A 13,916-nucleotide genomic window follows, 5' to 3' on the forward strand; every position below is an offset into this window, starting at 1 on the left:
ATAATCAAACACAAAAGTAACACCCATTGCAACTTCTGCTACCACTTCTCCTGTGTGGTTTGTGCAAGGACTCAGGCCTTCTGAGAGGAATTTGATTTCAGAAATATGAACTACGTGAAGGATAGCATGACTTCTGAACTTTCCCCCATATTCTTTCAAATGCATTATTTTCCATATATCTTTGGGTGGATGGAAGCAAGTTTTGACTTTGACTTTTACCTTGTTGGAAGGAGTATAAATTGGGGTGACCCTTGGGAGAGCAGTTTGGCCATACTTCACAGTGCAGAATCATCCAGTCTGAACCCTGGCAGTTCACCCTGAATCTGTACCTGCATATGTCTGAAATAACAAACACCGAAGGCCATCCACACTAAGCAGGATTCACAGTAGCTCAGTTTTGGAGCAGGTGCTCCGAATATCCATTAACAGCTTGATTAAGTGAATGGTGAACAATCCGTGAAGAACGGATTGTGTGTCTCTAAAAAAGAGTGAATGGAGGAGCTCTCCATACCGACAGGGAAGGCTCGCACTGCGTGCGCATAATGAGCCAGACGCAGAAGAAAGACAGAAATAGTCTGCCCGTGTGTAGTCACTTAAAGCAGCTTTGGAACCACACATAGGCTTACCAAGTTGATCACTTGGAGGTAGGTGCAGGGATTTGGGAGTGAAGCTTTTTTTAATATGCTCTCTGGTTTCTGAATAATGTCAGCAAGTTGCCGTTACAGTGAAATAGTGTGTTGTGGTTGTGCTTTGGGTCTTTTGGAGCTCTGATGTGCCTCATCTTCCCTCTTGCTTAGTTGGGAACTTTGACTTTGTGGTATGAATTTCTCTGCAAAGTTGTTAGCAGGAATTAAGAGCATTTACCATGTTCTTTTGCTCAGTTAAGTACATAGAAGAGGGTTTAATTTAAAAAATTGGATTGCTTAGACTCCTTTTTCAACTTTATTACCTTTATTGGGATTAAAATGCACCTTGTAAATGTAAAACACTTTGTAGTGGTAGGTGTTTGGAGCCCTTGATGCAAAGACCAAATATCAATTGGGAAAGTTAAAATTATAAGCAGTCGGCTGCTGTTGGTGGCTTGTTTACGAACAACTGGATCTGCTGCAGTTTTGCCCTTAATATGTTCAGTGGAAGTTCTGCAAACTGGCTTGAAACAGGACAAGCAGGTGAAGTTGTTTTAAGAAGAGCTCAGATTTCTTTTTCTACTCATTCTAGTTTTTACCACCAACTCGCCAAAACATTTTTATCCTCCATCAGTCACAAGATTGTGGAATGCCGGCTCACATTCAGAACATGTTGTGCCAGCATTTCATGCTGGTAGATGGACTTGGCCAGTGGCCGACAGCTGTGTCCCCAACTATGGACTTCTTACTGCCTCATGAGTATTTCTGAGGCGGTGATGCTTGTTTTGCTTCACCAGGGTGGAGATTTTATCTTCCTTGTAGTTGCCACTGTTTGCTAACTTTATTGGGGACATTCATTAGAAACTGTTAACTGTATCATATTATTTAAAAATTCTTGGGGCAAAACATGACGTTTGTATAGGATTCCTGGAAATTCCAGTGGCTTTCTGTGACTCACCTGATTTTCACATACGGCTCTGTTCCCTTCCCTCCCTTCTCTTCCTTCCTGTCCCTTTCTCCCTTACAGTCTGGATAAGAAGACAGTGACCCATAGTCTGCAGACACTCCCTTTGCCACATCCAGGGCTGGCTTTCCCTTGAGGACTCCTGCTCATCAAACTGACAGCCACTCAAAAATGCTGAATGCCTCATTTAATCCGATCTTTTGAAATTTTGTGTTTAAGTAAATTAAGTTTATTTCAGCTGTTTTTTTTTTTTTTTTTTTAAAAGCATCAAGTATAAGTAGAATTTCCTTTTAAAAAATATGTGCTGTTAATATGAAGCCAGAAAAGGAGAGATGACCGAGCCACGCTGGGCTGGCTCCCTGGTTGGCAGCACCTCTCGGGAAACCCCCTCCGGCCTGCGAGGCACAGGAGTGGAGGTCGAGGCCAGCGTGGAGAGCAGAGCCGCCTCCTGGAACCCACACAGGTGTCGCTGATCTTGCCAGCAGTCTCTGAAGGCTCCTCGTTTTGCTGTGGACGTCTTGTTAATTGTGGAATGAAGGTGCTCTGTGGGTTTTTGAATTAGAGCTTATGGAACTCACAACTCTTGGCTTTAAGGATGTAAATTAATATTTTATTTTCTGATGGACTAGTGAAGATTTTCAATTACAATAAATATGTAGAATGTAGATGCTTGCTTTATGTCCTTACACTTTCTATTTTCTTTTGTCTTCTTCTTTCTACAGATTGGAGCTTATTTTAGCAGCATATTAGCTGAGAAACTAAAGCTTAACACTTTCCAGGATACCGGAAAGAAGAAACCCCAAGTTAATGCTAAAGATAATTATTGGCTGGTTACTGCTCGATCTCAGAGTGCAATTCATAGTTGGTTCTCTGACTTAGCAGGAAATAAACCACTTGCTATTTTGGCAAAAAAGGTATTAAGTATTTCTTACCTCATTATACTTAACTATGGTCTTGTAAAGATGAAGCTTTTTGAGATGGTGCTCAGTGTATATTTCTTTGCCCCAGTCCACTCTCGAGCTGAGTCCTGGGCCCAGGTGCCTGGCCGGTGGCACGCTGCTCCATGCTGTCCTGCCTTTCTAGAGGGTGTGGTGTCAGGAAGTCTGTGACCTACACGGTCCACACAGCAAGCAGTTTATAGGGACTTGAGGTAGACAAGATTTTTAAACCAAGAACAGGCAATGAGGCTTCTCCTTTTTTCCATTATATTTTTAGTTTTCTTGGGTCAAAATGTTCGGGATTCAGTAAAAAGATCCTTGCTTTGAGGTTATTTCCTCATCTTTAAAAATACCTATGCAAATGCTTCAAGCCAAGTCTCCTTCCTACCCAGTGAGAGAATGATTATGATTCTGTGTGTGCTTGTTTTTTGAAAAAGTTTTTGAACAAAACGGGCAGATTTATTCATAGCTTCTAGTGTTTTTTATGGGTGGGGAGACGGAGGGGAGGCTCTTTAAAATCTTTGCCTTTGATCATTTTCAAGTGGGAAATCGATGCACAGATTTAGTAATCTCGTAGTCCAAGTGATACAGAATGTCCTTTGCAGTGTAGAACAGAAGTTAGAAATCTCCGTGTCTGGATCGGACTTCTTGCACAGACAGCTTTGGAACAGTCCGTTGGTCTTCTGCGCTCCCCTGAAGCCCCTTGGCTTTGGCCACTGTCTTCCGTCCGCAGTGCACAGGGCCCGGGGGGAGTTCCTGTGCACTTGTGAACCTTCCTGGGCAGCTCTTTGAGAGCGTGTGTGTCTCGGCTGCTGAGCCAGCAGCAGTTCTCTGTGGCCTGTGGAAGATGGGGACGCTGCAGAAGGCCTCCTCGGGGTCCGCTGGGTGGTGGCCGCCAGCTCTCTTCCTCCATGCAGCCAGCCTGACCTGCTTAGGTTTTCCCTGTTCCAAGTCCGTGCAGTGCAGGTTTCGGACGCTTCCCCAGAGCCAGTACTGAGGGGGCGTTGCTGCCCTTGCTTTCGGGGCGTAGGGGCTGCTGGTCCTTCAGGAGGGACAGTTCTGGTGCAGTGTGGACGTCACTGTTCTTCTCTCTCTATTAGGAGCTGCCTCTGGCCAAGTCAGGTGTTCCTCAGGTAAGCCCCGACGCTCGTTCTTTGCAAACGGTGCGTGTTTTCTTCATGAAATCATCCGACCTTCCTTGAAGCATGTCTGCTTCCTGGGCCTCTCGGGCGTCCTTCCCGTTTTCAGCATTGATTCTTCTGAGGTGGTGAGAGCTCTTCCGAGCTGGCTGCAGGATGCATTCCCTGCGTGTTCTTTCCAGTGGAAAGTCCAGGTGCCTCCGGCGCTCCGGCTGTTTACCTTTGCCATGGCATAAGGCCCCAAGCTTGATTTACCTGCCTGGATCCTGGGTTGCCTTATCCAGGTCCGGATGGTTTTCTGTAGGGTGATCACGTCTCTGGCAGGGTTTCCTGTTACTCTGAAAGCGCGATCGCCCTTGCAGTGCTGAGCCACAGAGACGTCTCTGAAGGACTTCCCTCTCCATCGCAGTTGCCGCTTGGCTGGGAAGGGAATTCCAGCAGCTGGGACATTCTTCCAGCCCTGGAACAGCGCCCTGCTTCTCCGTCTCTCCTCTGCTCCGTCAGGGGACCCAGATGCCTGTGGTTTGTGGGTCCCCTTTGCCGCCACCCCACTTGGCCACCAGAAGATGCTGTGGTGGTGTGTCCGGGTGTGAGGGGGCCGTAGGGTCGCACCGAGATGGAAGGGGTCCATGCCAGACGTCTCGATTTCCCCACCATCTGGATGAAGCTCCAGTTCAGTTTAAGGACCACACTGCAGTTCAGGGGCTCCAGATTCAACTCCCGAGTTAAATTCAGGTGGTTTCCCTACTGAAGAAGCGGAATCCATCTCTGTGGGGAACTCATGGCCTAAGCACGTTTCCCTCCCGAGTTGGCCCTGACTGTGGGTGTGACAGGGCCATGAATAGGTGGCTTCTTCATGAATTAAACAACTTCCGTCATGCAAGCTCTTCCGAGCTCTGAAGCCTGGACTCTGGGGGTTCTGCTGGCAGGTCCGTGAGCTGGAGTCTGCCTGGTGCTGTTCATGTGGGCTCCAGGACTCGGTTTGTGTGCAGTTTCATTGAAACAGTTAATTTTTTTTTTGTTCCTGACAGTTGTGGTTCAAAGGAAACCCAGTAGGCCTCCTGGAAGTGGTTTCAGCGGCCACGCTTTCTTTGCAATGTCCATTGCAGACCTCGGTCTTGGGGCTTTTGGCATGTCTGAATGCGAGGCACCCCAGCGGCGTAGCTGGAACACAAGGGCCACCACCGTCCCGTGTGCTCTGGTGACAGCTGGCGCTGGGCTCGCACCCTGCTTTTCTTGTTCCTGGCTTAACACGACAGCCACTAAACCAAAGCCCCGTGCTCCGTGATGGAGGTGCCGTGTAAGCTAGGGAAGTCCCTCCTTAACACGTCTCCGTGGTCTGCAGAGAGGAGGGCTTGCTGCTGTGGCCCACGTGCTTTTTGTGTCCCTTTCACTGGTGTTTGCGCAGTCTGATTGCCTGTCACTGGGCTGTGTTCTGAAGTTGGCGCAAAGGCAGCGTCTGTCCATGGCCAGGAGTCTGTGCAGCGGCCCGTGAAATCCAGGCTGGATGCCCTGCGGCCCGCTGTGCAGCCCAGGCGGCTTTTCCTTCAGCCCTGGAGCAGCCGGGTGTTCTTTGGAGAGCCAGGTGCAATGGTTAGTTCCTGTCCAGGGGTCATGTACAAAGTACGCATCTTTAATTCTAGAATCACACTTCCTGGGAGGAGTGTGAATGGCCAAGTTTGTAGCGTGCGATGCAGGCTGTGGGGGCGTTTGGCGAACCAAAAGTGGCATACCCTGCTGTGGGGCAGTGGCCTGGGTCGAAGTCTCGCTTTTCAGCACAAATTCAAGTGAGCGTTTGGGGAGAGAGATCAGGGCTCTTGGGGTCTATGGTTGTGGTGTCCAATCCCCTGAATTCAGGGGCAAGACCTCTGCCTAGAAACGTTTGGCTGGCCTGGAGAAGTCCCTGGAAGGGCAGCAGAGTCCTCCTGGTTACAATCTGAGACACACTTGTTCTGCTTAACCCTTTCACCGCCGAGGCGGACGGGCTTGGAGTTTTAGAGTTCTGTAGTGAAGAGTCGGAGGGAGGGGCGTGGAAGGACACCGTGTCTGCCAGGCTGTGCTCCCTGGTAGCCGCCACGGCTGGCTGGCGTACTCTGTCCCCCGTCCTCTCCATTCATCAGTGGAGTAGACTGTGAGTAAACAGGCGATTCCTTGGGTATTCATGAAGCATTCTAGAAGGATGAGTTAACTCTTTCCAGCCATTCAGTGGTTCTTTGGTATACTAATCTGCTAAATGATACCTCTATGGTCTGCAGGAAATCATGAACTGCCTCAAGTGCCCACTTCCAAGCACTGAATTAATTACTCCGCCGTCTCTAGCCCATTGTCTATCAAGCAGATCCGCTGATCCATCATCTTGGCCTCGATTTTAAATATTGGGCTCGAGACATTTTTAGAAGCTTTCTGGAATTTGTTAGTCTTACAAAATGTTACAGTTAGAAAGCTTTATATAAAAAAGTGTTCCTGGATAAAATATAGAGTGGGGACAACTTTACACGTGGTCTGTGCCTTCCAATTTTGAGAGAATTTTTTGGAAGACTCATGGAATTATTTTTTCTTACTCTGATGAGTAGCTTTCAGCATCTGAGAGTTTTAGGATAATTTGTTTGGCAAATAAGAAAGCACAGCGAATGAAACTGTTTTGCCATTGTACTAAATAGTTTTGATTTTTTTTCTTAATGAAAATTGGCTTACAGTGTTCCTTTTTAAAAAAACTGAATGCACCATTTGAAAGTCCACCAACAATACTCTTTCTTACAGCAGTAGGTAACTTCCTGCCTCTAGGTTTGTGTGCAGTGATACAGTATGTGATTGTCATAACCCTGTCATTTCTTTTTAGGTTCCCATCCTTAGTAAAAAGGAGGATGTTTTTGCATATTTAGCTAAGTACTCAGTGCCAATGGTTCGAGCGACCTGGCTGATCAAGATGACTTGTGCCTATTATTCTGCCATTTCTGAAGCTAAAATTAAGAAACGTCAGGCCACTGATCCCAATCTGGGTAAGTAGATAGTGAACTACATTTTTCGTTTCTCTGTTGATCCTGCAAGTACCTGTGCCTGCCCCTCAGGCACAGCCTGACGTGGTGCATACAGGCAGGGCCATGCTGTGCTGGAAGTCACCTGTGCTGGGCTGGGAAGCCGGGTCTTGTCCACCCAGCCCTGAGCAAGTGCTGTCACTGTCACCTCCAAAATGTCCCACACCTGGACCCCCATCCCCACTGTTGCTGAAATGCTGCCCGAGCCCCCATCGGCTCTGGGCTGAGCACATTTGCACCCCGGCCAGTCCCCTGCTAGTCTCTCAATAACTGCCATGACACCCGTGGCACCAAATCAGGTTGCGATGTGCTTCTCTATGTGACCAAATGGTGATTTCTTTCCGCAACTGAACGCAGGATGGAGATTTTTCACTGTGGCCAACGAGGCCGCCCACTGCTGGCCCTCCGGCTGCCCCTGCCCACCTTGCCCCGTGCTGCTGCGTCTCCGTTCCTCTGCTTGGGCTGGCCCTCCCTGGAGTGTGTAGCCCTTCCTGTGCGAGGCCGTGGCTCAGGCGTGTGTCTGCAGGCTTCCCTGCCGCCCCGCCGCGTGGTCCCTCCTCTCTCCCCTCTGGTTCTGCTGCTGTGTTCTCCTGTGTCATCCCATTCCTGCTCGTTATCTGAGATTCTGTCTTTAAAAGTTCTGTGTCACTACCCCTTCCTCCCCTCCCAGGACATGCCATGAAATATAAGGCCTCCGAGGGCCTTGCTGGTCTCATTCACCACCAGGTCCCCAGCGTCCAGAGTCCCTCTGGCCGGGGTGAGCGCCTGCTGGAGAACTGCAGGGGAGTCACTTCAGTTAGAGGCGTCACTGGCTTGGTGACTGGACTAGACCTTGAGGTGGTGCTTTGTGAAAGGTGGGATGCTGGGTAAGAAGTGTGCAGAGACGTCCGGGTAGAGGTGCCCATTTAGTGGTCACATATGCAGATCATTCTTTGTGGAAAGGAAGCATGCTTATGTTCTTAAAGGAGATCCTTCACAAAGTCCCGAGGAGCCAGGTGGAAAGTGCCAGCGTCCAGACCAGGCTGTGCCCTGAGGGGTTGGACGGTAAACCGTGGGCATCTGCTGGACCCATGGTAGCCATGAGCCTGGACATCTGCTGGACCCACGGTAGCCATGAGCCATGGGCTTCTGCTGGACCCCCACGGGAGCCATGAGCCTGGACATCTGCTGGACCCACGATAGCCATGAGCCATGGGCATCTGCTGGACCCACGGTAGCCATGAGCCTGGACATCTGCTGGACCCACGGTAGCCATGAGCCTGGACATCTGCTGGACCCACGGTAGCCATGAGCCATGGGCTTCTGCTGGACCCACAGGAGCCATGAACCCTGGGCATCTGCTGGACCCGTGGCGTGTGGCCCCTCATTGGTGCTGAGGTCGGGGTGTCTGCCAGAGCTCCCCACTGCAAGGTCACTGTTTGTGCTTTGAGTCGGGAAGCAGCCGACTCAGTGAGTGCACCCTCTTTCTACGTGCGTGTCTAAGATGCCCGGGCAGTGAGTGGTGGCTCCTGGTGAGAAGACGCAGTTTTCGAGGGTCTGGTCTAGTGCCGCGCCCGGGCTGCCTCCGGGGCTCTGCTTTGTCTCCGGCCCCTCAGCTTCTGTAAGCAAATCGCACAGTACGTTTGGAAGCGCTTGGCCGCGTAGACAGTCTTAATGCAGCCAGCTCACACTCGCAGCCGGCGACACAGCCAGCAAGTACACACATATATATGAGTAGAATTGGATTAAATCGCATCCACTGCAGAAGATTAACTTGCAGTAATAGGTTCTGTGCTCTGGCTTTGACACAGAAAAGGAGAATTCAGCACATTTGGGGCAAGATTGACTATCAAGCGTCGCCCTCTTCTAGGGTTGGTTTTACGGCTTCTGTTGTTTGATGATTGTTCTTAGGGTTTGTAAAGTTGTTTTCAGTAGCAATGGCTTTTATTCCTTTGTAATAGAAACATATGTTTTATTTTCATTTCCCACGTTCGGTGTTGGAGCAGAGCTATAAAGCACTGCTGTTTGATTTTATTGAAGGTTTTTTTTTTAACTTAAGTGGGCCAGCAGCCACAAGGAGGTGACCCACGAGCCCTCACTGTCACGGTGCCTAGAGGCACAGATCTGAGAGGTCAATTGAACGGCTTGCTGCCCGGGGAACGTGCGGCCCAGAGTGTGTGCGGCAGGGAGGACCCGGGGCCGCGGCTGTGGGTGACTTCCTGAGTCATTCAGGGGGTGGCTGATGGAATATTGTCTTGAACAGATCTGAGCAAATTAGGGCAGAAATGCAGGTGAATTAGGGAAGCTCAAGGGAAGAGTTGGTAATTTGTATTCCTCATGAGATCTAAAAAGTAGAAAGCATGAGACTGTAGGTGACGCAGCACTTGGGACATGCTGTCAAAGTGGCGGGCGTTGCTCGGTGAGGAAGGCACCCCGGAAGCAGCGTATTTAGAGGAACTGAGCTCTGTTTTTAAGGGAGCGAGAATATCTACTTGTCTTACATGTTTGAACTCATCAGAGAAAAGCATTGCAAACAAGCTGTCTAACACTGAGAAACGAAAGGCTAACCCTCACCTTGAGCTTTTGGGGTCTTTAAACAGGGGCCGTGTGCCTTCACCCGCCAGGACGGAGCCTGGTGCCTACCTGGCACGTACGTACCCTGGGAGGAGTCTCACTGCTGGCCCTCATGGTCACTGAGCTCACGCCGCCCTGGCCCTGCAGGCAGCAGGCCCGCGACCTTCGGGCTCAATCTGGCCCAGCGTGCGTCACCTCCTGACCTGTGCTGGGGAGGGGTTTGGGTGTGCTGAGGAAGCTTTTCCTCCTGGCCGTGCCTTGTCCCCTGGCTCTTGTGGCCCGTGGGAGTGGTCAGTGCCTCACCAGCCCTGCTGGCCTCGTGGCTGGCTGCCGGGGTCGCTGTGGTGTCTAGTCTGCAGCGACACCATGTTCCCCGTCCCATCGGTGGATGTCTGCGGGTGCCCTGTGTTCTGTCTGTTTTCTGATTTCTCGTTCACACACTGTGTGAGAGAGGGACGTCAGACGAGGAGCCTGGGCTGCAGACGCGCCAGCCCCTCTGAAGCCCGTGCTGGGTGCTGCGCTGGGCAGTGGGGACAGAGAGGGAGAATGTGGACACTGCCCCCCGGGTGGTCCCAGTTAGGGGCTGATAGACATCATCTGTCATCATTATCCAAACCATCTGAGCATCCGAAGGAACAGCTGGTGGTGGCAGAGTGTGGTGCGGCTGTGTGCCAGGGGAACAGCGCCTGCGGAGCTGAGCGTGGCCAGGAGGGTCACAGGGGAAGTGGCTTAGCAGTTTCATTCTGTGGGAGGCTGCCCTGGACTGGGCAGGCGGTGCAGGGCGGGCACTGTGGCACGGGTGGTGCGGGGAGGGCACTCTGGCACGGGTGGTGTCTGCAGAGGCCCCACACGTGGGTCGTGCTGCGGCCAGGCTCACCTGCCGGCCCTCTGGTGGGTGGCGGGTGGCGGGTGGCCTGGAGGGCTCCCTATTGCAGTCACTGTTGTGGCCTCTCCCTGGCTCCTGTCTGTGGAGTGGGGAGGTCGGCAGGACCCGGGGTCCATGGTCCAAGGTCTAGGCCCCACTGGGCACGCGGTGGGTGCAGGCCGTCCATGCGCCGGGCTGCCACGGGGCTGCTGCTGGCGGTGCTTACTGATCATTCTGAGTCCATTTCTGGGAACTTGGTGGGCATTGTCTGTCATCACTGCCTTGACGTGCAGACTTAGCGGTCCAGCGGTGTGGTTGGCACCTGAATCTCGGCCTGTTGCCCGCCAGCCCCCAGCGGCTGGCTCCACCCCCAGGCCTGCGCAGGGGGCCACCGGCTCCTGCTCCTGCTCCTGCTCCTGCTCCTGCTCCTGTTGCGAGGAGAGGGCGCTGGGGCCCGGCAGGCCTGCCCTGGGCTGGAGGTGACCAGTGTGACTGGGGACGGTCGTCCCAGCAGGACAGCAACTGAGGAGTCACCATTCTCTGAGGGCCAGGCTGCCGTGGAACCAGAGGCAGAGAAAGAACTGGCAGGTGAGCCCCATGCTGGCCGCCATGGCTGGCGTTGGCATGGGGAAGAGACACGTAGCGCCCAGGTCTGGGGCCTTGCTGGGAGCGGGTGGATCAGAGGCTGCCCAGGATGCTGCTCGGGGCTGCCTGAGGTTCTGGGGAGCGGGGCCAGAGTCGGAGGAGAGACATCCCTGGGGGCTCTGCCCTGGGAGCTGTCCTGTTGCCCTCATACAAAGATGCAGCAGCTGCCCGTCTTTCCTTGTGAACCGTTAACTTGTGACACGTTCGCTGAGGCGTTTGGTCTGCAGAAACGCGCACGTCGGCGCCGATGGCCTGGCTTCTTCTCTGAACCGCGCAGCTTGCTCTGGTTTGGGTCCTTGAAGACACTGCCTGCTAACTCTCCTGACTCCAGGGACGAGCGTCAAGACTGGCTGCCCATTTTCACGGTTTTTCTTGTATCTCATTTGTCATCGAAAAGGAGGTATCGGCCTTGTTTACCGTGGAAAGAACCCTGAAGATCAGAAAAGCTTAAATGACCTTGACTTAAATTCATACTTTGCTCAGGCGTGAGAATAGGGCTTCTGATGGCCAGCACCGGCTCTCACGGCCGGCACCGCCTCTCTGGTCAAATCCGTTCTGTGGTAGGAGGAGCAGGGCCACGGGGCGAGACGTTGGCACCATGACTGTCCTAGTGCTCTCGGCGCCTGCCGATGAGCCAGCCCCGAGGTGGTCACTCCTTGGGAGTGGCAAGATGTTGGTGTTCCTCAGAATAAAAGGACTTTCTCTCATCAACTCTGAGGAAATAGTTTTTTTCTTTAAAAAATAGTAGAATAAATGCTGATTTTTTTTTGCGTCAATTTCAGTTTTTTTGGAGTAAGAACTGCTATATTTGTACCTCCAGCAGTGAAACGTGAGTTTCTCTGTTTTTTCTTCTTTTTAAAACATGTACGTTTGGTGGTCGTCCCAGGCCCGTGGACTTGGGCGCATGCTGGGTTCCACAGCCAGGGGTGCTCCTGTTCACCTCGTGGTCCTGGTTGTCCCAGAGCTGGCCGCCGGGAGGCCCTCAGGCTCTTCCGTGTCCTTGACCCGGCAGAATCTGTCTTCGGGCCTCTCTTTGCTTTTTGGCACAGAGAGCTGCCCTGGGCTCACTCTGCCAGTCTCCTGCTCCATCCTGCAGTCAGCCCACTCGGGAGGGAGCGCCGCTGCTTTCTGTTGAGAGGAGTGACATCCGGTGGTGGAGGTGCACACTGCTCCTGGGTCTGGTGTCTAAGTCTCATCAGTGGCGTGTGTGTGTGCACGTGTGTGTGTGAGAGAGGGAGGGAGGGAGACTTTGTGTTCTGTTGCCACTTATCAAAGGGATTTCTTATTGCAAATCTGTTTGTTATACTGAAGATAATAATTGAACCCACTCTGTTTATTATGACAATATTGTTAATGTCCTCGTAAGGGCTATTTGGTCTAGGGTTGCATACTGTCTGAACTGGGCACTGCTAATATTGATCTCCCCCTTAAAGAAGAGCTTTTGGAAACCTATAGGGCTACTATAAGCCTATAGGGGGGAAACTGCAATACCCCAGATCTGCACTGTTAGAGGGGAAGATACATAAATAAGATGAAAAAACAAGGGAAGAAAATGATCCAAACAAATCTAGATTCTATAGTAATAGAATCCAGTGACAGTATGGTAGAAGAAATGTCAGAAAAGGAGTTCAGATTATACATGATTAAGATGATTCGCAAAGCAGAGGATGAGATAAGAGAGCAAATGCAGGCAATGAATACCAATAAGAAGTTGAAAGAGCAACTGCAGGAAGCAAAAGATCATTTCAACAAAGAGATAGAGATTCTCAAAAAACAAAAAAACAAAAAAACAAAACCAAACGGAAATCCTTGAAATGAAGGAAACAGTAAACCAAATAAAAATCTCAATGGAAAGCATCACCAACAGACTAGACCACTTGGAAAACAGAACCTCAGACAATGAAGACAAAATATTTAAGCTTGAAAATAAAGTTGCCCAGAGAAGGTTAAGAAATCATGAACAGAATCTCCAAGAACTATGGGACATCATGAAAAGACCAAATTTAAGAATTATCGGGATTGAGGAAGGCAGAGAGATATAAACCCAAGGAATGAACAACCTATTCAAAGAAATAATATCAGAAAACTTTCCAGATCTGAAGAATGAAATGGAAAATCAAATACAAGAGGCTTATAGAACACCAAACGCACAAAATCACAACAGATCCACACCAAGGCACATTATAATGAAAATGCCTAACATACAAAATAAAGATAGGATTTTTAAGACTGTGAGAAAAAAGCATCACATTACATATAGGGGGAAACCAATACGTATGTCAGATTTCTCAGCCCAGACTCTAAAAGCTAGAAGGGCCTGGAACAACATATTTCAAGCTCTGAAAGAACATGTTTGCCAACCAAGAATCCTATACCCAGCAAAACTAACCTTCAGATTTGAAGATGAAAGAAAATCCTCCATGATAAACAAAAGTTAAAAGAATTTACATATAGAAAGCCCGTGCTATAGAATATTCTCAACAAAATATTCCATGAGGAGGAAATGAAAAACAACAATGTAGGTCATCAAGGGAGGAACTACCTTAGAGGAAAACCACTCAGAGGAGAAACCAAGCCAACTTAAAAAACAAAAATAAGCCAAATGACTGGGAATACAAATCATATCTCAATAGTAACCCTGAACGTTAATGGCCTAAACTCATCAATTAAAAGACATAGACTGGCAGAATGGATTAAAAAGAAAGACCCAACAATATGCTGCCTGCAAGAGACTCATCTCATAGAAAAAGACGTCCACAGACTAAAGGTGAAAGGATGGGAAAAAACTTACCATGCACATGGACTCAGTAAAAAAGTGGGGGTTTCCATCCTTATATCAGATAAAGTGGACTCAAGCCAAAGTTAGTCAGAAGGGATAAAGAAGGACGTTTCATACTGCTTAAGGGAACCATAAATCATTTACCATAAATGATAGTAAATATTTATGCCCCAAACAATGGTGCATCCCTGTACATCAAACAAATCCTTCTCAATTCCAGGCATCAAATAGACCACAACACAATAGTTCTGGGTGACTTTAACACACCGCTGTCATCACTGGACAGATCTTCTCCAAACAAAAACTAAACAAAGAAACCATAGAACTCAATAACACGATCAATAACCTAGACTTAACAGACATATATAGAAT

At 49.9% G+C, this 13,916-nt stretch overlaps 1 protein-coding gene across 6 annotated transcripts in view; it reads left to right on the plus strand.

Annotated features, from left to right (window-relative positions):
* The window catches only part of Med12l (mediator complex subunit 12L), a 257,146-nt gene that overhangs the window by 26,197 nt on the left and 217,033 nt on the right, over positions 1-13,916 (plus strand). For all 6 annotated transcript variants that reach the window (XM_047563897.1, XM_047563898.1, XM_047563899.1 and 3 more), the window contains exons 4-5: positions 2,313-2,504; positions 6,507-6,666. In XM_047563897.1, the coding sequence (XP_047419853.1) occupies positions 2,313-2,504; positions 6,507-6,666 (352 nt within the window). The remainder of the gene's footprint in view (positions 1-2,312; positions 2,505-6,506; positions 6,667-13,916) is intronic.

Source organism: Sciurus carolinensis, chromosome 9 (assembly GCF_902686445.1).
Source record: "Sciurus carolinensis chromosome 9, mSciCar1.2, whole genome shotgun sequence".
In the NCBI taxonomy this organism is placed as follows: Eukaryota; Metazoa; Chordata; class Mammalia; order Rodentia; family Sciuridae; genus Sciurus; species Sciurus carolinensis.